Source organism: Sturnus vulgaris, chromosome 2 (assembly GCF_052056855.1).
Source record: "Sturnus vulgaris isolate bStuVul1 chromosome 2, bStuVul1.hap1, whole genome shotgun sequence".
Lineage (NCBI taxonomy): Eukaryota > Metazoa > Chordata > Aves > Passeriformes > Sturnidae > Sturnus > Sturnus vulgaris.
In genome coordinates, this window is record NC_142244.1 from 24,557,487 (window position 1) to 24,577,798 (window position 20,312).

General features: G+C 43.6%; 1 protein-coding gene across 8 annotated transcripts in view; it reads right to left on the minus strand.

Annotated features, from left to right (window-relative positions):
* The window catches only part of LSAMP (limbic system associated membrane protein), a 999,229-nt gene that overhangs the window by 151,190 nt on the left and 827,727 nt on the right, over positions 1 to 20,312 (minus strand). For all 8 annotated transcript variants that reach the window (XM_088158973.1, XM_088158974.1, XM_088158970.1 and 5 more), the window contains one exon: positions 11,052 to 11,284. In XM_088158973.1, the coding sequence (XP_088015099.1) occupies positions 11,052 to 11,284 (233 nt within the window). The remainder of the gene's footprint in view (positions 1 to 11,051; positions 11,285 to 20,312) is intronic.

The window sequence follows — 20,312 nt, forward strand, 5'->3', positions numbered from 1 at the left end:
GCTCTATAAAGTCATAATCCCTAAACTCATAGCTGGATTTGTATAGTCAAGGTCATAAGGCTTCTACCATGCACAGTCTGTTCTGTAGCTATTTGGGGAGATTTATTGTACTTATTCCCTATGACTTTTTTCATATCTTTTTTTTGCATTCAAAACAGGAACATACCCAAAAGTCACATTCCCATCAGTCTAACAAGGGGACAATCATTTTGAAGAGACTTTCCAGAATACAGCTGCTGCTGCAGCACCTGCGTGAGGACCATATGGAATTGAGGCTTAGGATCTTGCTTCTTGGCTCCTCTCCCTGAGAAAGGCTCCTTACTCTTTTACTTTGCTTGTCTACACTTAACACATTAATTGTTAATTGTGTTAATACATTAACACAAAATGACATACTTGCTGTATACCAATGCTGAGAGTTGATCCTCCCAGTTAACAGAACCTGAGAAGATGTCCCAGTCACCCACTGACTCAGAGTACAGTTTACAGTGACAGCTCTGGTCTTCTTGCTGGGAATTTTCCCAAAGCACCAGGCAGTGCTACTAACCTCTCTTAGGACCAAGCCAACCATGGACAGATGCCCCAGGCCACCACATCACCTGCACCTATGCAGAGCTGAGTATCCACAGGCCCAGACAGTGTGAAAACAAACTCAGAGGTCCTGCAGCCTGATTTTCTCGCAGGTTGAGGGCACCTAATGGTGAGATGCCATTATGTTCAAATCCTTGTACCATGACAGTCCTGTCTCCACACATTCAAAGGGAGTGTCTCCTTACCTTATTAAAGGCAAAAGGCTTTTCTTATACTGCTGGTAGAGAAGACACAGAAAGGAATAAAGACGATAATAAATAGGCTGCCAGAGGGCCAATTTACGCATCCCAAAATTAATGAATCATTCCAATTAAATTATTTTCCCTAAATTAAAACTTATCACCAAAATCCAATTCTCATTTCATTAAAGAGAACCTCCCTAGCTATCTTTTTTTTTTCCCCCCACAGATTTTCTTAAAGGTAACTTTCATGGAATGTGGAAAAAAATGCAGCTGTTGTCTACTTTTCTGTTTGAGGAACAGCAAAATTTTATTTTTTAAGAACTGTTCCTCATTCTTCTATGTGTCCACATAATAAAGACATTCCTAGTAGATTTTATAAAAGACTATTGATGCACAAGGTCATGAAATCAAATAGTCAATGTAAGGGAAATCTGATACATGAATATGGAGGGAAATTCAAAGGCAGCATCGCTGAAGCCTCCATAGCCTCTGACTTTTGATATCAAAAGTGACAAAGCTCACAACTCTTATTTAGGGATTTCCAAAACCCTTTCAGGTAAAGGGGGACAGAAAAATGATGGCACTCCCAATGCATTTTTGAGAAACAATGGGATCTTTCAGACTTTCACACACCACTATGACTTCTCAAGCAGGGCTTGGCCCCTGCTACCAGAGCTCTGCTCACTGGTAGCCTGAGCTGTGACAGGTAAAGACCCAGAACTGCCAGCAAGAGTGGCCACGTGCTTGTGCACCCTCAGACTGCTAACACCAACCTGTGTTCCCTTCGCAGGAACCTTTTCCCTATTTTCTGCTGGAGATTAACACCTTTTAAGCCTAATATTTGTGGGGTTTTTTTAAAAATACATTTTCAAAAGCTGTGGTTGGGTTTTGAGAAAGTGCTCTCTGTCTGAATAACCTGTAAATGGAAGCCATATGTCTAAGTATCTGTTTACTTTTTGTCTATTTTGTTGTATGCACATTTGGTGAGTTATTTTACCCCTCTAACTATCACATCTTGGGCTTTGTTAAATGAAACTGCTATTCTGTTATTTTGTTGGTGTTTTTCTTATTCCCAAGCAGCCAACTACTGACATTTTAGTAGCTATTCAGGAAATGTGATATTAAGTAATTATTTTCTCAGAATATTTCTTCACTTTCTGGTGAGTAAGAAGCTGGCACTGGGGTAGCAATTTCAATGTTTCTTAAGATAAAAAAGAGAGCTGGAGCTCTTAAAAAAACATCAAAATCCAAACCCTGAAAACCTATTACTTAATGCGATTTATCATTCGTTGTTTTTGTGGAAAGCAGGGGGAGGCATATCCTACAAGGCACAGCCCGGATAAACACCGAAAGGACAGACTACAGATCCCTTCAGGAGTGATGAGGGCCAGCACTGGATAGAGAAAAATGGGAGGAGAACACAGTTAACGTGGGACAGCTGGGGTCAAGCTGCACCATGCAGACACAAGGATGTGCTAAAAGGCGTAGAACAAAGACTGTGCCCACTGGCTTTTGACTACTCTAATTTTAGAAACACCATATCCTTTTTCCCTTCCCCAAACTGAAAATTTCTTTATTTCTGTAATTAATTCATATTAAAGAATAAAATCTAAAGCTTTTAAGGTATGAAAGAAATGTGCTTCTTTCTATAAGTCTTGATGTTGTTTTAGAACTGCTGGCTCAATTTAGGTTTATTTTAAAATCTGTTTCTAGACAGTTCCAATTTCAAATGAAATCTTGGCTCCAATGGAGCAAAATTCCCTTTAATTTCAGTGGAATCAAGATTTTGATCCAGGTTCTCATCCACTAACAAACAGCTATGATGACTGTAGATGGTAACACAGCAGCCAAAACCAAAGAAAATGAGCTGGTGGACCCTAGGAATCTGGAATTTCATCCCATGTGGAGTTTTGAGCACGACAGATTTGCAGCATTGACTTAACTGGAACTCATGAAATAAGAAAAACAAGCAAAAGGAACGCACTGTTCCACGAATACTGGAATTCCAAGGCCTGGGTTACCATGGCTGTGTGTCCTAGGTCCTGTTGCCTCCTGCCTTCAGACCTCTTGACTGGTTTTAGTCAAGGGGGCACCCATGGACAGGAAAGCTACAGAAAAGTTTAATCTGAGTTAGAGAAATGTGGAATATGATTAACCTTAGCCATCACCCACATTGCAAGTAAAGAGACAAACTGGCCCTAAAGTTTCTAATGGAGACTAGCTATAAATTTTTTCTTATTATTTTGTGTTAGAAATCCAAAGTTTCAGATCAGATCTTTTTGAGATTTTTTTATTTAAAAACAGATTTTTGCTAATTTTCAAGCTACTAACCAGTTACAGGCCTGTCATGTAAAATGAATAAGATATTTATTCCTGATTACATCAACAGTTGTTTTCTGCAAAGAAATCTCAAGAGGATGTGGCAAAAAAAAAAATCAATTTCACTCACTACTGACAAGACACTGGCCATCCTGGAGGGTACAGGCAATGGGAATCCATGACTTAGGACATCCAAGGGGACATATCGTGTTGTGAGGGCCAATTGGGTCAAATTTCAAGGCTCAAAACAAGTCAATGCAACTGTTGTGCTACCACAGCCTGTTTTTTTAAGCAGTGGGAGCAGGAGCACGCTTGGATTTAAAATGGATTGATATGTGCAGTCTCGCAGCTAATGGTTATTTGTGCTCTCTCAAGGAGACTTGGTGGTGGGACTAAGTTCTTGCTGTGTTAGGAGCACAGAGAAACATATTTGCTATAGTGCCCTGTCTTACAGTCCAAGCCAAGACTTGGGACTGCAGACTGAGACCATCAGACTGAGAAATAAGAAGGCAAAACCTTTCAAAGCACTGGTGTGAATCTAAAATCAGCTAATCAGACAAAATCACACAATATCAGCTGATACCACTCTGAAGAGTCTACTCAAGCTAAGCTGATTTATGTCACTAAGGAATTGGATTATCGTATCAAGATCCTTCCTCCCAGCCACAGGAAAGAATTCCATGTATTTTGTGCTATACTTCTTTCTCTAAAATGAGTAAGCGTTTTGAAGCATTCTGGTTTTGTCTCCTGCCCACACCTGCAAAGCAAGCACCAAAATATTTCCAGAAAAACCTCCTGATTTATGCACTAAGAAGTGCTAAGATCCAACCAATATAACAGACCCAAAGCGTAAGCTGCATCGTATCATTCCAACCATGCCTGGAGATAGGAAAACAGAAGTTAAGAGGCATCAGAACACAATGGGGATGCAATAAAAATACTAAATGGAGAGTGAAAGGAAATTCCTTGGTAACTTATTAAGCACCAGGTGCATTTTCCTGCACTTTATGAGTTTGCCAAAACAAAGCAGCACAGAAAACCTAGAAAAACTGCCACTAATACTATTGCGTGCCTAACTTTCTGGAATTATTTTTCTGGTAGAAATATATAGTCCATGTTAATAGCAAAAGAAGTGCAGCAAGATCTAACATGCTCCAGTTGCCCAAGACTAGTCCTTGCTCTCTCAGCTTATTTTCCCCACCAAGCTGCTGTCACTTCCTTCCAAGGGTACTGGACTTTCTCTTCCAGTCCCCCTCATCACCTGAATTTATCTCCTCCCTTCAATTCTTTTTTTTTCTCCTCCCCCACCATTCCCAGTCAAATTATCTTCTTTCCCGCCTTCCTCCCAGAAAATTTGTATTCCCATTTATCTCATTATTCTTTGAAACAGCATGCCAAATACACTGTCATTTTCCCATTGCCTCTATGTCCTGAAAAAGACAAAATGATCGTGCTTGCTCTTACCTACTGCACGTTCCATAGAATGAAAAACGCTACAGTGTTAGTGCTCAGAAAGATCCCTCCGATTTCTGGGCTCTGTGCCCCCAAAGCAGGGAAGCCAACATTTCTCAGAGAACAGCATCTGACTCCAACATCCTTGCTGTCTAGCTATCAAAGGAAAAATAGCTTCAGCTCTCTTCAAACTGCTCTGCTTCCAGCACTGGCCAAAGAGGTGGGAAGGCTAGGAATGCCACAAGAAGGTGGGATTCCCACCACAGATCTGCTGGGCTCAACACCAGCCCAGCTCCAGTCTCTCAGCAACCCACCACAAGCAATGACAGCCACCAGTGCTGTATTCTGGCAGGAATAAACACCAGTGAGGATTGACAGAAAGAGGTGTGGAGAGGCTAAAGGGATGCATGGCTCCAAAATGACTGCTCAGACTGGGCTCCTCCCTATAGCCAGGGGACAGACTCCTCAGTTATGACAAAGGGAGTCCAACGCACAGCAACAGTAACATCTACATTTGGTCAGAAGAACCTCATTCTGTCTCAGGTGCCAAGCTGGTAACCACCAGAAATTACCTTCACTTGATATCTGACTTCAAGCTCCTAGAAAACATACTCTTGTGCCTTGCATCAGTTCTGCTTAGAAATCTTTCTCACAATCCCAAAATCCAAAGCATCATCTTTCCCTATTGCTGTCCTTAGAAATGACAGCAAGGGCTGGGCAGTTCACAAAACCACGGAGTTGCTAAGGTTTGAAAAGCCCTCTAACACCTTCGAGTTACGCCAGCACTGCCAAGTCCACCACTAAACCATGTCCATATCTACACATCTTTCAAATTCCTCCAAGGATAGCAGACAACACCCTCCCACATCAGTCCTAGACCCAGCTCTAACCAAGGGACCTTGCTGGGAGAGCAGGTTCTGTTGGGGAAGCCAGACTGGTCTCAGCTGCTTGTCTCGGTAAAGGATCTCTCTGTGCCGTACCAGTCACCAGCACAAAGTCTAATTTCAGGAGAGTGGACTGAAAGGGTGCACAGCTAATCTACTCATAGAGTTAATAACAAACTCTCTATGGTTAAATCCCAGCAACAACAAATACATCTTTATATCATGTTGAAACAACGACCAGTGAGTAAGAATCATTGCAAGCAAGGAGCACTACAAAGACAATTCATAATGGAGAAAGGCTACACTCTGTACTTCTTTTCACACCCTGAAGCCTATCAGTTAGAAAGAAAACTGTAGGATTTGACCTTAGCTGCTATGAACTTGACTTTGGGTTTGTGATTAGGGTTGGCCAGTAAACAAGCACTCCTCTTTGTGAACATTTCCTGCTGACATTTCCAAATTTTTGTTTGGCCAAAATGATGAAGCCCTTAATATTTTTATTTCATGAAATAAATATTAAAACAAGTGAAAGCCCACAATCTTTATAGTCAATAACTGGGAATCACAAGAAATGTTATTGAGTCTGCAAATATCCCAAGCTGTGAGTGAAAATGCTAATGTGAAGCTCTTCATACCTCAGCTGGGTATGGTTAGGCTTTAGATGGGCTGTTGTAATGCTTTACCTTTTTGCCCTCATAATTTTGACAAGAAAAAGCACCTCAGACCTGTAAAACCATCCTGATTAAATTTTAATAAATTCAAAAACAATGGAATGTTTTTGTTTCACTGAAAAGGTACGACTATTTCCATTTAAAATTATGCCTTTCTGTAAAGGCTCTGGACAGCAACAATTTGCTTCCTCCTAGTAAAATTACTCCTCCAGATTGACTTGGATAGGCCTAGGTCTTTATTGCAGAAATTTTTAAACCCCATGCATGCCAAGATCTCTGTGCCCTTGTGCCTATCATCCTGATGAGACAAATAAGGACCACAGGAATTTTTCCACTGTTATCTAATGCCTGAGAAGGGCTTGGGGATATAGCGCTAAAAGAACAAGAACCCAAGGTAATGCTGGGAAAGGGGCAGCCACTGTGTCCCTGTTACAACTCATTTGTCCTGGAACAAGTCACTCGACATACTGGAACAAATGATTAAACATCCCATTTATAAGCATTGAGAGTATAATAATTGAGTAAAGGAAAAAAAAAAAGCAATGTACTTTTGGAAAACGCATCTCATGCCACCCAGCCTCATTTCCCTTTCTTTTGGTAGGATAGCTGGCATAACAGATAATGCAGAAGCAGTATGTGAGATTATATGATGTATCTTGACTTCCAAACACCTGAGAGTCTTCAACAAGCTGAGAGAATACGGTGGATATTAAATCTCCATCAGGATGCTTCAAAGATCTGCAATCAACAGATTGTTCTCCACCAGGGATGGAGGGTTTAGTGGGCTGCTGCCACAGTTTGCTTTTGTGTCCTGATCTCTTCAATACTTTAATTAATACCTTCATGATGGAACAGAAACAAGGCATCTGACTTTTGTCGATGAAACTAAGTTGGGGGCAGTTGCAAGTGCTTTGGAGCCCAGGATCATAAGTAAACTGAAGTGGTCTCCATGGAGAGAGCAACCAGATGGCATCCAATAGCAGCAAGCACAAAGCAGTATTCTCAGGAAGGGGGGAAAAACAATTAAAGTTCAAATGCAAAAGTGAAGAATGAGCTGCAGACCAGTAAGAGAGGATTAGAAAGACAGAAAGACTAAATAAGTGAAAGCAGTGGGGCACTCATATGAAAAAGGTAAATCTCATTTCATTCTGGAGTTAGGTAAGTGAAGTGTGATATGCAAAACACAGCTGGTATTTGTATCTGCATGATTGAATCCTAAACTGGAACTCGTTTTTGTTTTGGACAGTACATTTAAGGAAAATATGCAGACAAATCAAACAGTAGTGAAATATATGTGCCACAGGGGTTGAAAAAATATGACCGCTGGAAAGTAGTGAGGCTGTTAAGCTTCACTAGAGATCTCTGAGACACAGGCATTAAAGGGATTCAGGCAAATATAAGGTAGTTTTGAGGAAGACAAGAAATAAACACTATGTGTCTTGGAAGGACCAGAAATAATTGGCAGCAAAATCAATTTGGATCATATGTTAATAAAAGCTTTCCAAATGCACGGAGAGTGAAATAATGGACATGCATCAGCTATGCAGGCTTCAAAAAATATATGTATGGGGCAGCCACTGTAGAGCTGATCTTGTCTCACTGTATGGGGAAGGACCAGACAATCTCTTGCAGGTCTTTCAAGTGTTTACTCTTTTGATCAGACAGTAGAAATAAAACAGAAAGCTTTGCAACTGGCCATTGTACCCAAATTGAAGCAGTACAAAATGCTTTGAGTGAGGTGGTGGCTCAGAGCAGTCTTGGTGCGTTCACCCCAGTGGAGAGAGCACCTGGTAGCAACTGAGCTGGGCAGCGACAGCCACCTCCAGTCCAGAGGACTGAAATCAGTGTTGCCTACCTGGATCGGAAAGATGGAAGATATGGCTGCAGCTGTATTAATGAATCTTTTGGCAGCAAATGCCTACTTCTAGCCGAGCTGGCCTTATGTTTCAAATGCTGGAAAGACTTATGAGGACAAGTTTTTCTACTTTTAGCTGTCCATGAAGTTCTGTTTTTTTTTCCTAAAGTGTAATTTCATTACACCCCTTTTAGACCTCTGCAACGTGCCCAGTTGAAAGGGATCTTCTCCATGGACGTGCACACTTAAGAGAGGAAAGAAATAGACCGAGTAGGCTGTTTTTGCAGAGATTGGTGCTGGCTGACAAAGTAAAACTGGTTCTTCCCATGGAAATACTAAAGGACTTGGGCACACACATTGGAGAGGTGATGTCCCTTTTTCTGTGATATACTTTTGCAGGTCTGACCAGTGGAGTTCACCAAGCAGAGCTCACCCCAGGGAAAGCTGATTTTCTCAAGGCTGAAAAGACCTGGTCCTAGAATGCAACTCCATTAGACTGAAGTGATCTAAACACAGCGAACACTCAGGATACAGTGAAGCCTGCCTACTTCAGCTGGCATTGCGGACATGAAGTGGTCTCCAGTTTTAAGTGCTCCAATAGCACTCTAGGATCTGCCTACCTACTTATTAGTCTCTGATATAGCTATTCCATTTGTGTCTAGGGGTAATAGAAGTCGTGTTCTCACAGGGGCTAGACAGATGAGGGAGTTGAACTGGGAGATATTAAGGATTTGTCTTTGGTAGTGGGATGCAGAAATATCTGTGACAATACTGAGTGAGCAGAATAGGAAACCTGGAGATGGCCCTAAACCAACCCATTGTTTCCAGGGCGGGAGCAGCTGTCATTGCAGTATCTTTCACTGGCAAATCCAGGCATCAACTATGCACACAAAACTAGCAATGAGTCTCTGATTCTAGTTTGTTTTTGTTTCCCTGAGTTTGTTCAAAGGAGATCACTGACCATCATTCTAGAAATTCTCCTCCCAGATTACCAGGCAAAACAATTGACCGCTCTGTCATTTAATATTTCAGGATCTGTATTTTATTTTATTTTATTTATTTATTTTTACATTTGGGATGCTCAGAGCTTCAAATGGCCTATGTTTTGAAATGCATGAACACAAACACAAGAGAGGTAAATAAAATAAAAGGCAAATAAATAAAACTAAATAGTTTAGCATGACTCAATATCCAAACCCCTTTAATTTGTACTAGCAGACTATTTTTCAGACAGACAACCTGCAAATCCTAGAAAAACAGCAATCAATATAAGAAAATAATGCTCTGAGACTACAAGGATTATTTTCTAACACACATTATTTTGTACTGAATCAGTTTTATTAGTTAAGATTATTTTTAAAACATGCTTAAAATGAGACTAACTCTTCCAAATTGTAAAGGATTTAGTATTTATATTTTCCTTCACTTTTTTTTCCAGATTAAATTTAGTTTTAGAAAAATTAAAGCTATGAGTTTCACCTAATTACAGTGCAAGCAGTAAGCATAATATCACAATGTGTCTTTTATGAAATCTGTGGAAGGTATTAGAACAAAGATTACCCATAGATACCTTATTTACAGGCATCTAGAGTTTAGGAGTGTCAAAACCTACATTTTTTCATTCTCAGAAAGGTGGCAGTAGTTCAGAGTCAGATACCCATGTATTTCAGTGAAAGCTAAGCTAGAGAACTCAATTTTGCTGCTTAGGCCCATAGACCTAATAGGCACAAATAAAATTAATAATACATATGCATGGCTCTAGAATTCATTTGTCCCTATATTTTTCTTGACAGGTAAATGGAAATTGTGTGCTGTAAGATTTCACCAGCAATAAACCACCTACAGAGGGCTGGCTCTGCTCTGCTGTAGCGAGCAGCAAGGCAGGGTACACCTCCAGGGCTGGGGAATGCATTTCACACAGCAAACACTCAGCCAAGCTGGGAAAGCTTCTCTGTTTGCAAGCGTGGGCCACTCTTCGTGCTGCTGGGGGAGGATTCTGGGCAAGAAAACCAACCAGGAGCCTTCTGGCTCACTACACCCGTGTGTAAAGCATCACCTATGATGGCACGTCCAGACTTCTTCACCTCATAGATAAACACTTGGAATGCTACTTAGCCCCCTAGTTTGTAAAGTAGTACTAACAAGAGGAAAAGCCCTTTCCTTCATGCATTTATAATCAGAGCGATTCAAAAACTTGCTGGAGAAAATCAAATCTTCAGCCTTGTAGGTTAATAAACAAATCAGGAGAAATAACAAATTCCTGCTCGAAGGATAATATAGAACTTGAACATATCTGTAATATGTATCAAACACATTCATACACATCTATCACCTAAGCTGCTCTGTAAATATTTTAGATAAATAGGCTGATAGGCAAAATGGCATGAAGATTAAAAGCAAAACTAAACAAAACTGCGTAAACTCACTTGTTTGGTGTTCTGGTCTGGACAGGATGGAACAAGTAAACTCACTAATGACCTTACCAATAATTGGTGAACTCTTTAATTTGTTTACTCTGCCATAAATGCAGACAGACAGATAGGACAATGCTGGTTTGCCAAGTTTCCTGTTCCTTATAACACACGGGAGAAGGGTAGCTAAAAGAGGAGAGGGCAACATAAGGTATATGGCAGGTCCCTCAGGTACCAGGCTGGGAAAAAGTTGACTATGGAAGGCCAAAAAACACAGCACAGTAGCTTTTTGATACAAGAAAAAAGAAAGAAAGGAAGCCTGAGGAAGGAGGAGGCGAAGAAACCAGAGGGCTCTCTGGGAAGAGATGAGGCACAGTGTTCTGAAAAGTGTCATTATAAACAAATGCTTTTCCATCAGTGCCGACCAGAGCCAGGAGCCAGGTTTGCATTATATTAGAATATGGCTTGGCATCATTGGTGTCCCCTGCTCTGTTACCTCTTTTAAAAGGACAAACTGACAGCACAGTAAAACCATGCTACAGTGGAAGGGAAGAGTCCAGCTGGCTCCTGTGTAAAAGTAAGGGACACACAGGCTACTGACTCTGGAGTTTCTCCTATTAAAAAAACAGCTCTCTCCATTTACTGTGTCTCTATGTCTTTGCTCTCCTATCAGGCATGTTGCTTACCTTGCACAATCAAGTAAACCTGGGAAGTCTTGGGATGATGCTGTGTCTGCACTGAACACGTATAGGACCCCTCATCGTAGACATCCACTTTCTGGATCCGCAGGCTGTATTCCAGGGGGTTTCTCTTCTCCAGCTCTACTCGAGGGTCCAGGGACCACTTGTCCTCTCCAGCAAAAATGATGCCAGAACGGTTTAACCAAGCAACCTTGGAGCTTCTGTCTTCTACATAACATCTGCAGAGGATGAGACAGGTAAGGGGGAGATTAGCAATCCTCTCCATCATCTCCCTTTTGTCCCTTCTCTTTATTGCTTTGCTTAGAAACTTCACAGCACACTCATGCCTTGCCAGTGAGCCATAAAATTTTCTCATCATCGCTGTCCCATGGACAAATATCTAGTGATTTAACTCTTTTCAAGAGTTTCAGGAACCTTTGGTTCATAACACCATGGGTTTTGGGCTAGACATGTCTCTTGTTCTCTCTTCCTTTTGCCTGTGGCCTACACATGCACCAAAAATTAATTTGGAAGGCCACAAGAGATCTTGATCACCAAATCCCTTCTAACAGTGCCAGTGAGAAAGGTTGGAAGTAGCTCTTCCCATGCTTCTCCCTCACCTTCAAAAAGAAGAGTATACAACAGTTGAACTCCCAGACCCCTTCCAGCCTGGAGAGCAAATGTTCAGAGCCCCAGCTTTGTCAGCTCAGAGCACAGCTCCTCCATCCCTGAGTTTCAGCAGCATAAGGGGTATCTCTCATCTATAGCCTTCTGACAAAAAAATAATTTTGTGGAATTATTTCACTGCAGATTTCAGGCTGAAAATGAGAAGCTGTGGGAATGTCACTGCCATCCCTGTGACACACGCAGCATGTCCTGTGAACATCTCAGGTGGACCGGAGAGGAGGAATGACAGCTAGGGGCAGCAAGCAGAGGAGCAGCAGGAGAACCACCCACTGCTATGGCCATGAGTGCCAAACTTCCCAAGTCACTGGATAAACTAACCCCGTTGCAACTGTAACTTGACAACTATTTTGTTTCTTGAGGGAGAGCAGAGTAGCTGCTGTGAAGACAAACGCATTTCTGGCAAATGCACCTAATCTGTACCACTTCCCACCACCAGGAGATCTGCACAGAAAAGACAAGGAGTTGCCACTGAGGAGACATGTCCTGCTCACTCTCAGCTGTGTCTCATTCAAGAGGACCAGCGCTGAAGAAGACAGGCAGACATTAGTTCTCTTTCACCCTGGCAGCAGTACCCCTCAGGGCTGGTTTGCCCTGCTGCAGGTCACATCACATTTGCTCTGCAGATAAACAGGAAGCTCAGTCTCCAGATCGGTTGCTCCTTCACCTCTCAGAGCTCTGCACACAGTGTCCCAGCATCCAAATAACCCAGCAATTCTTGCCACTGCTATTACAGAATCACAGAATAGGTAAGATTGGAAGGGACCACAGTGAGGTCGTATGGTCAAACCTCCCTGCTCAAGCAGGGTCTTCCTAGATCACATTGCACAGGATTGTGTCCTATTCACTATTCATGCATATTGTATTTGTATTTGAAAGAAGAAAGAGAGAGGATAAAGATTATTGCTTCAAGATAAGACAAATATTTGACCGTAGGCTTTGATACAGCCTTTTAGCATGGGTCAGACATTTTCCAAGTTCCTCTATTTGAATGCATTTCATTTATGCTGTGCTGCAGCTGCCTTCCCTTGTGATGTGACCCCACCATTATGGCTGGCATCTCACACCCACTCCCTTCTAGCATGCCCATGGATGCGGTCCAAGATGTTCTGGGGTTACTTGTGGGCAGGAGGAAAGCCAAGCTGCGTGGGCATCCATGCAGCATGCAGCATGCCATGCTGCTGGCCAAGCTGTAAGCAGCTCTGTTTGCTCTGACAAGCATTTGCTTTAGAGAGCAGCTCAACAGATCCTGCCCTTTACTGACGCTGTCCAGCCAAGGGAAGGGGAGTGAGAATTTGGCCTTCAGGCCAGAGCCCACCCTCCTGGCCAGGCAGGCACTTGTCCCTGAGGTGAACTCTCAAGTGTGATCTGAGTTGTTTTCAAAAAGTTACTCTTTGCCAAAAAGAAAGATGAAGGGGAACCTCTGAGCAGTCACTTACACATAGAAACCAGCACCACTATGATGAGGCATTGCTCCAGTTCCATTGGCCATCCCAGGCTGTGATCACCAGTGATGGGAGGTGAAAGCTAGGACCCAGGGAGTGCAGTGTTTTCCAGGGCTGGGCACAGTGGCCCTGTAGGAACACCCACAGAGCTGGCTGCCTCAGGGTCAAGAGCCCTCTTGCAAATGCAAGAGTTGTAACAGCACCAAGAATCAGAGATGGGGTATTTTGGTAGTAAAAAGCTAAGCAGATTAACAGTGGAAGCTGGAGTCAGTGGCAACTGAAGTTTCTCAGTCACTTCTGAAAATCCCCCTGAATAGTTATCAGTGCTGCTGGACTCCAGCAGATCCATGGCACCGCATCAACCCCACCAGGCTGCTTTCCCATCCCCACCAGGCTACAGTGAGCACTCAGCAGCTCTGCCCTGCCCCTGATCATTGTAACTGTCTGTTTGGGGTAGTAAATATGCCCCAGTGTGGTGTCTTGTCAGTAACAGTTCAGTGATGTGGTCTGAACAAAGCCTTGTCCTTTTTGCTCCTGTGGATAGGCTCAACCAGGGACTCTCCCTCCTCTCCCTGGAAGAGCAAATGTGTCATAATCTGTCTTACAAGCATCTAGGTCAGCCCTAGGACAGTGGTCATAGCTATAGTCAGGCAACCTTGCAACTGCCCCGAAATAAGTTAGCCGGTGCTACCAAAATAAAGAAAGGAAAGAGGAAAATGGGAAGAGTAAGTGAAATGGATTTGAGCCCTCTGTTCACCACACCTGTTCCTCTCAAACTGTCAGGAAAAATCAATGTACAAATGTGGAAATTCTAAGTCCTAGCATGCTCTGGACATGCATCCTTGTGCATGATGCATCTTAGTATGTCTGTCTGCACACAAACACACACCCTCTTAGTCTGCCAGAGATGCCACCCAGCTGAATGGATCATGCTTTAATAAGGATTTATGGTGATGATTTTCACAGTGTAATAAGTGCTAATTCATTACTAATAGAATATTAAATGGCATGTTAACTGACATTTTAACTGCAAAGCAATAGGAGCATGGCACCAGCCAGATATCAATGGACTCTTACCGTTCACTAATAATCAATAATCAAGTTCACAGAGACAGTCAAACACTTTTCATTAGGCTTACTGGAAGCATTACCATCAGTGTCAGTGAAAGATAATAAATGATTTGTGATCCATGCATTATTCTTTTCCTTATGGTTGCAGGTTTAATTTCTTGACATCTCCAATGCGGCTAACGAGAGGACCAGTGAATGGTGATGGGCATGCCTTGCATGATCACTGTAAGAACTTGGGAACTGTTGATCTTGCACCATTTCAAACCACAGATATAGAAGGACAACAGATCTTGCTGCCATGCCCTATTAGCCCTCCTTGCCTCCTTGTAAAAAAAGGCTTAGGCATCCACATTTCCTATCCTGGTGATGCAAATCTGGAGATTTCAGTGCCTGTTCTGCCTCACTCAGACCTTGGTGCTTTGATTCCCAGCACCTGTGACTCCTGCTCCTCCTCCCGTCGAGGCAGCGACACTCAGTGCATTGATTTCCCAGCATGTTGCTGTAACACTCATTGCAGTTTATGTTGTGCCTGTCACTCCGGCAGCTCTCGGCCCTAAGCTTTCCGCCCTCTCTCTCCTCCGAGAACAGACGGGCGCTGCTGCTGAGAGGCGGCAGCCTCTCTCTCTTTTTCTGTGCCTGGAAAGCCCCAGCACAGCTTTCCCAGGCTGCCTGCAGCCACTGCCAGGGTGGGGGCTGCATGGGCTGAGGAGGAGGATGCAGGGATCTCAACAATGGGCTTCCCATTCTGCCTCTGAGAAAGCAGCACAGCAGCTATGGCCTAGGCTCTGGAGATGCAGTGGGGGTATTTCATCCCTTTGGGAAGGGATGGATGATATTTAGAGCCTAGAATGATGAAAAGGCAAGAAAGAAACGCTTTAGGAGCTGGTGAAGCTGCTGTTTAAATGATTACTTTAACATGGAGATTTTACAGCATTATCAATGATGTCTGGGGTTGCACTGAAGTTGGGATAATTATTTGGGGTTTTTAAATTGTTGTTGTAATTCCAAATATTTTTTTTACAGCAGACGCAAATCCACAATTCTCTGCCAGAACCCCACTAGTGAAGAGAAGCAAGCTGCTAGGATTAATGAAATATGCTGTGCTGCTTTGCCAGCAAGCCACAGCTCTTACCTCATTTTGGGGAAAAATAAATAAATAGTGAGTTTATGGACTGCATTTTCTGCCCTCTTTCTCCAAAGCATGTTGTGGTGAAAGCTCTGTGCCACAATTCCCACACTCCTCTTTAATCATCTTTTCTCTGTTAACCCTTTGATCATCTCTTCTGTAACACGATCTCTGTGCATCAGGCCAGAACTCAGCAACCAGCTGCACACACAATTAAGCACCAAAACCCCAGCCACTGCACTCACTGAGGGACATGCTGCCCTTTTGCCAGAGGATGCCACAACCCTCCCTGCATCAGATCTCCTGCCTTCGCCTCAACTCTGTGATGAGTCTTCTCTAATCTTCTCACTTCACACACACTCTTACAAGATCCAGCTAACAACTTCCCCAACTGCCCTCTACCCCCAGCAGCAAAATGGCAAGAGGGAAAAGAGAGAGGGATCAAACAGCTCATTCGGCACACAGCAACATCAGCTCCTGGCTGCCAGCTCCAAACATGCAAGACAAATTCTCCATTGAGTTGAAAAGTATGATCCTGGAAAGCTAATGTGCTGGTTAAACACAGCCTTGCTCCCAGCCTGGGGAGGAAAGTTCAAGAGCAAATCATGCTTATACTGTTTCATCTTGTCTCCTCAAGCTCCTCAGTCCTTCCCTGCCTGGCAAGTAAAAGACTTGGACATAGCCATGGTCAGCCAGGGCAGCAGCAAGAGTCCAGCCTCTCAGCTATGCCCTGGCAGGGATATGGGCAGCAAGGGCCAAGGACAGATGACAGCCATGCCAGCCCTGACCTCCCAGGCAGGGTTTTCAGGGAAGGGTCCAGCCAGGCTTCACAATGCTACTGCAATGCTGGATCCTGCCAACATCTCAAGACCAACACATTGCTGCCACTTCAGTCCCCACCAGAGGAGTACAGTGGCAGAGCACACAGGAGCATAGAGTCTGGAGGAGCAATATAAGAGCTGTTGGCCCTGGGTGGTTCCCACTGCTCTGGATCAAGCTCCCCTCAGCAGGAGATGCTACAGAAGACACTCACAGCTGATCCCATCCCCACCTCTGTGAAAGCAAGGGCCCCTTAAGGGGATGGCACTATTATGGGAGATCATATCAACCGAGCATCTGAAACTTCCTTTCAGCCACACACCAAAAGCCTCATTTTGCTGAATTTGAATGCACGTGGGCATCAGCTGTTGCTCAAAATTCTCCTCCCTACTGCCACTGCTTCTCTTTTTCCCTAGCCTGGTACAGCTGCTGCTGGTCTCCTTACATGCCACGATACACAGCAGGGTCACTCTTTGAGAGTGAAAGCTGTGCCACAGCAGCATGGATTTCCAAATGGCATAAACAGCTCCTGAGTAACCACTGCCAGCGTGATAACACAGGCGCTAGAAAGGGATTTAGAAAACTACTGCTTAAACCCAGTCCTGTGCTGGAAAACTGGCAGGAGGGGGAAACTGCTGCATCTGTTCAGCCCATGCTTTATCTCAGCTGTATTATGCTGTGACCTTGTCACGCCTGTCTGCAGCTCCCTAGGTATTTCAGCACTCAGGTGACAATTTTTGGCTATCCACCTATTGCGAGGGCGTGTGGCTGATAGGATGCCTGCACTTCTGTTCATCCTCTCGAGTAAATTGCCATATTAGGAGTGTGAGGCTAGGATGGGCTTACTAGATCGTGAAGCCCCAACCTCTGCCAGCACAGCCAGCTGTACATTATCGCCTTTTTCAGAGATGTACCTCATTCCTACTTTAGCCTAGTGTGTTTGATGGGGGATGCCCTCCCCTTGCTTCACAGGTCAGACTGCTCAATGTCTTTCTGTTCTGCTGATTAAAACCTTTTTTTCTAAGTCTAGATTTATTCATACCTAGCTTATATCCATTTCCTCTTATGCCAACACCATCTTTTAGCTTAAAGAGCTCTTCTGTCTCCTGGGTGTTTATCTTTCAGTGTGTTCAGAGAGAACAATCATATTCACTCTCAGCCTTCATTTTGCTGGATTCAACAAGCCAAACTCCTGGTTTCTTCTTGTATGATAGACCCTCCATTGCCCTAAACATCCCAGTAGCTCCTCTCAGCACCTACTCAAGCCTGAATTCCTCTTTCGTGACCAGCATTTGTACCATTTTCTAGAAGAGGAGTCCCCAGTGCCTTGTACAGAAACATTTCTGTCTCACTGTCTCTCCCATCAATTCTTTCTAATGAAAGAAAAAAAGAACTACAACCAGAAAATATGAGCATCAGTGCAGAACTGCTCATGTGCTGTAAACATCCTTGTCTCTCAGTCCATGTGGTATGCATGGAAAAAGAAACCCAAGGGAATTTAAAAAAAAATACACTGGCCTAAAAAGACAGCTAGCTGCACTGGCTCTCACTAGCAAACACACAGCTGGTCTCACATGGGCTTTCATTCTGTTAAAATGATTGTTTAAGAGTAGAGGTTCCTGTTTGTGTACGGAAAAAAACCCAAATTCACAACAGAAATAAAACCCAAAATTACAGTGATTTTTATGCCAGTACTCTCAAAGGGTGGATGTAACTATATCAGAATAAGTGAACTTACACTGGCATGATTTATTGCTCTTCCCATCTGTTGGGGGTCAGAATACCTGCATAAACAACTTCAGTCCACATCCACTCCAGCAGAGGAACCTTCTTAAAAATATCAATATGAGCTGCTATGAGCTTAACTCCATCCCAGCCATACCCCAGCACAGTTTAAAATTTCAAAATACAGAAAAATCTCAGAGCAAGACCTACCACAGTACTGTCTTTTCTTATAACCCACCATGCCCAGGAAATGCCCTCCATTTCTTTACAGCATAGTCAGGAAATCCTTAGACAGGTCTTTTCCCATTCCAAGGCATTTTTCTAGAATGACTGACTCTAGTCCCAGGCCTCCTGCCATAGGAGACTTACTCCCCACGTGTGTGCAGGGGGTGAACTGCTCTCTGGCTGATGCTTGCAGAAATGCCAAATGGTCTGACAGCTTGCATCAGAGTCTTGCACTAAAATCAGTCAGGAGGTCCAGGCTGCTGAGGAAACAGACCCTGAGCTCCCTCTTTTCCTTCTGGGTTAGCTGAGGACTTGTCACTGTTCCTTTTCAGTCCAGCCAGAAACCTGGCTCTGCTCTTGATCCAGAATCATTAGGCAATGCTCATCAGCAATCGATCACTTGGCCTTAGTGAAATATCCAGTAGGAATGTATGCCTTGCTCTGCTGTCCATAGCTTCTGTAGCATCCCAGGGCTCCTGCACTATCTAAAGGGGGAGCCAGGGAATAGCAGAGCTGATGCAAATGGCAATGGGAATGCTGCCCGATGATTTGCCTTTTTGTTGCTCTGCACATACTCTAAGGATCTTGTGCTCTTGTGATCACTAAGACACAGGCTAATACTTTTAAAATATCTGGGGTCACTCAGGAACAGAAGTTCATCAGAAAGACAATGATAATTAGCCACTTATGCGAACTAGGTATTGGCTGTTATGCCAAATTTGTAAAAGAACTGGAAACTAAATTTCTAGCAGGCCTCTGCACCATAATGACTTTTTTCTGCTTTGGGGATACACCAAAAATGAGAATAGGAGCACTATAAGGCACCCACATAGGCTACAAGTTCCTCTATTTTCCTTCACAAACTTCAGCTGTGGAAATCACCTATTTCTTCTACCTGAACCCCCAGTACCTTGCAGGTAACTTCTATGTGGTCACCTCTGGGTATCTCCAGAAAAGCTAATCCAAATTTTTCCCTTGAATTTCTTCTAGTAAAAAATAATAATAATGAAAATTACACAAAAAAGGCGAAAATGAGTTTCAGAGATGTGATCTCCTTCTCTGACAAGAGGGGAGAGAGGGTTTTGCTGGAAAGTCCACGTGACTCTGTATCTGGTAATTATCCAGCCACAGAGGGAAACTGAAATGTTCTGTGCTGTCGCAGAGAATGACAGCACCTGGAGCTCCAGCACCCAGATAAAAAGCAGAGAGACAATCAGGCAGATGGAGAAAGGCAATACTACATCATGGGCTGGCAACCAGAGGGAAGAGAAAAAATGGGGAGAGGCAAAAGCTGGCAAGAAACATTAAGGCAGCCGGCACAGCAACTGGAGAATGAGATAATGCCACAAATTAGCAATGCACGGGCACAGAGAAAGAAAGAGTGTAAGGGCAGGCCAGGAGAGAGTGGGTGCAGAAAAGGGACAGTGCAAATACAAGAGGGAATAGGAAAGAAGAAGGAGCTTTGAAACATTTTGTGTGGTCCAGGGTCACTTCCTCCCGCCCTAGTCACAGGCTAAAAATGCAGGAGGCATCACCACAGGCTGTCACAAAAAAAGGGGGAGATTTGAAAGTCAGTGTCTCACAGCTGAAGAAGGATTTGGTACAGCTATGGATTCCAGTGGTTTCCTCAGAGAAGGGAACTGCAAAGCTTAAGATCCAAATGATTAAACCTAGAGCATCATCTCATGTATTTTGTACGGTAGAGAAGCAAGAGGGAGGTTCTGTCCCCAACCCTCCTTTCCACAGTTGCACACACCAAGACACATGTAAACAGCCTACATGATTGCTGCCATGGTGCCATGGCCTAGTTCCAAAAACAAGACATCATAGGTGCCTCCCACACAGCAACGTGACAGCACCAGCTCTCGGGGCTCTCAGAAACAAGGACCGTGCCCACGAGACTGGCAGCAGCCTCCAGTGGGTCAGGAAGAGCTGACTGCCAGGTGGCAAGAAACTGTACACCACCTCTAGGAACATTTCTGATGTGAGAAAATACAGCCAAACAGACAATTAGGTCAGGGCCACCAGTCTCAACAGCGACTGGGGTAAGTGACCGAAGCAGATCTGTAATGGCTGCGTGTCTCCAAGGAGGCAAGAAGAACTAAGTGCTCAGATGTCTCCACCTGAACATTTGGGGAAGGAAATGGAAACAGTATCAAGGTCTGAGCATTG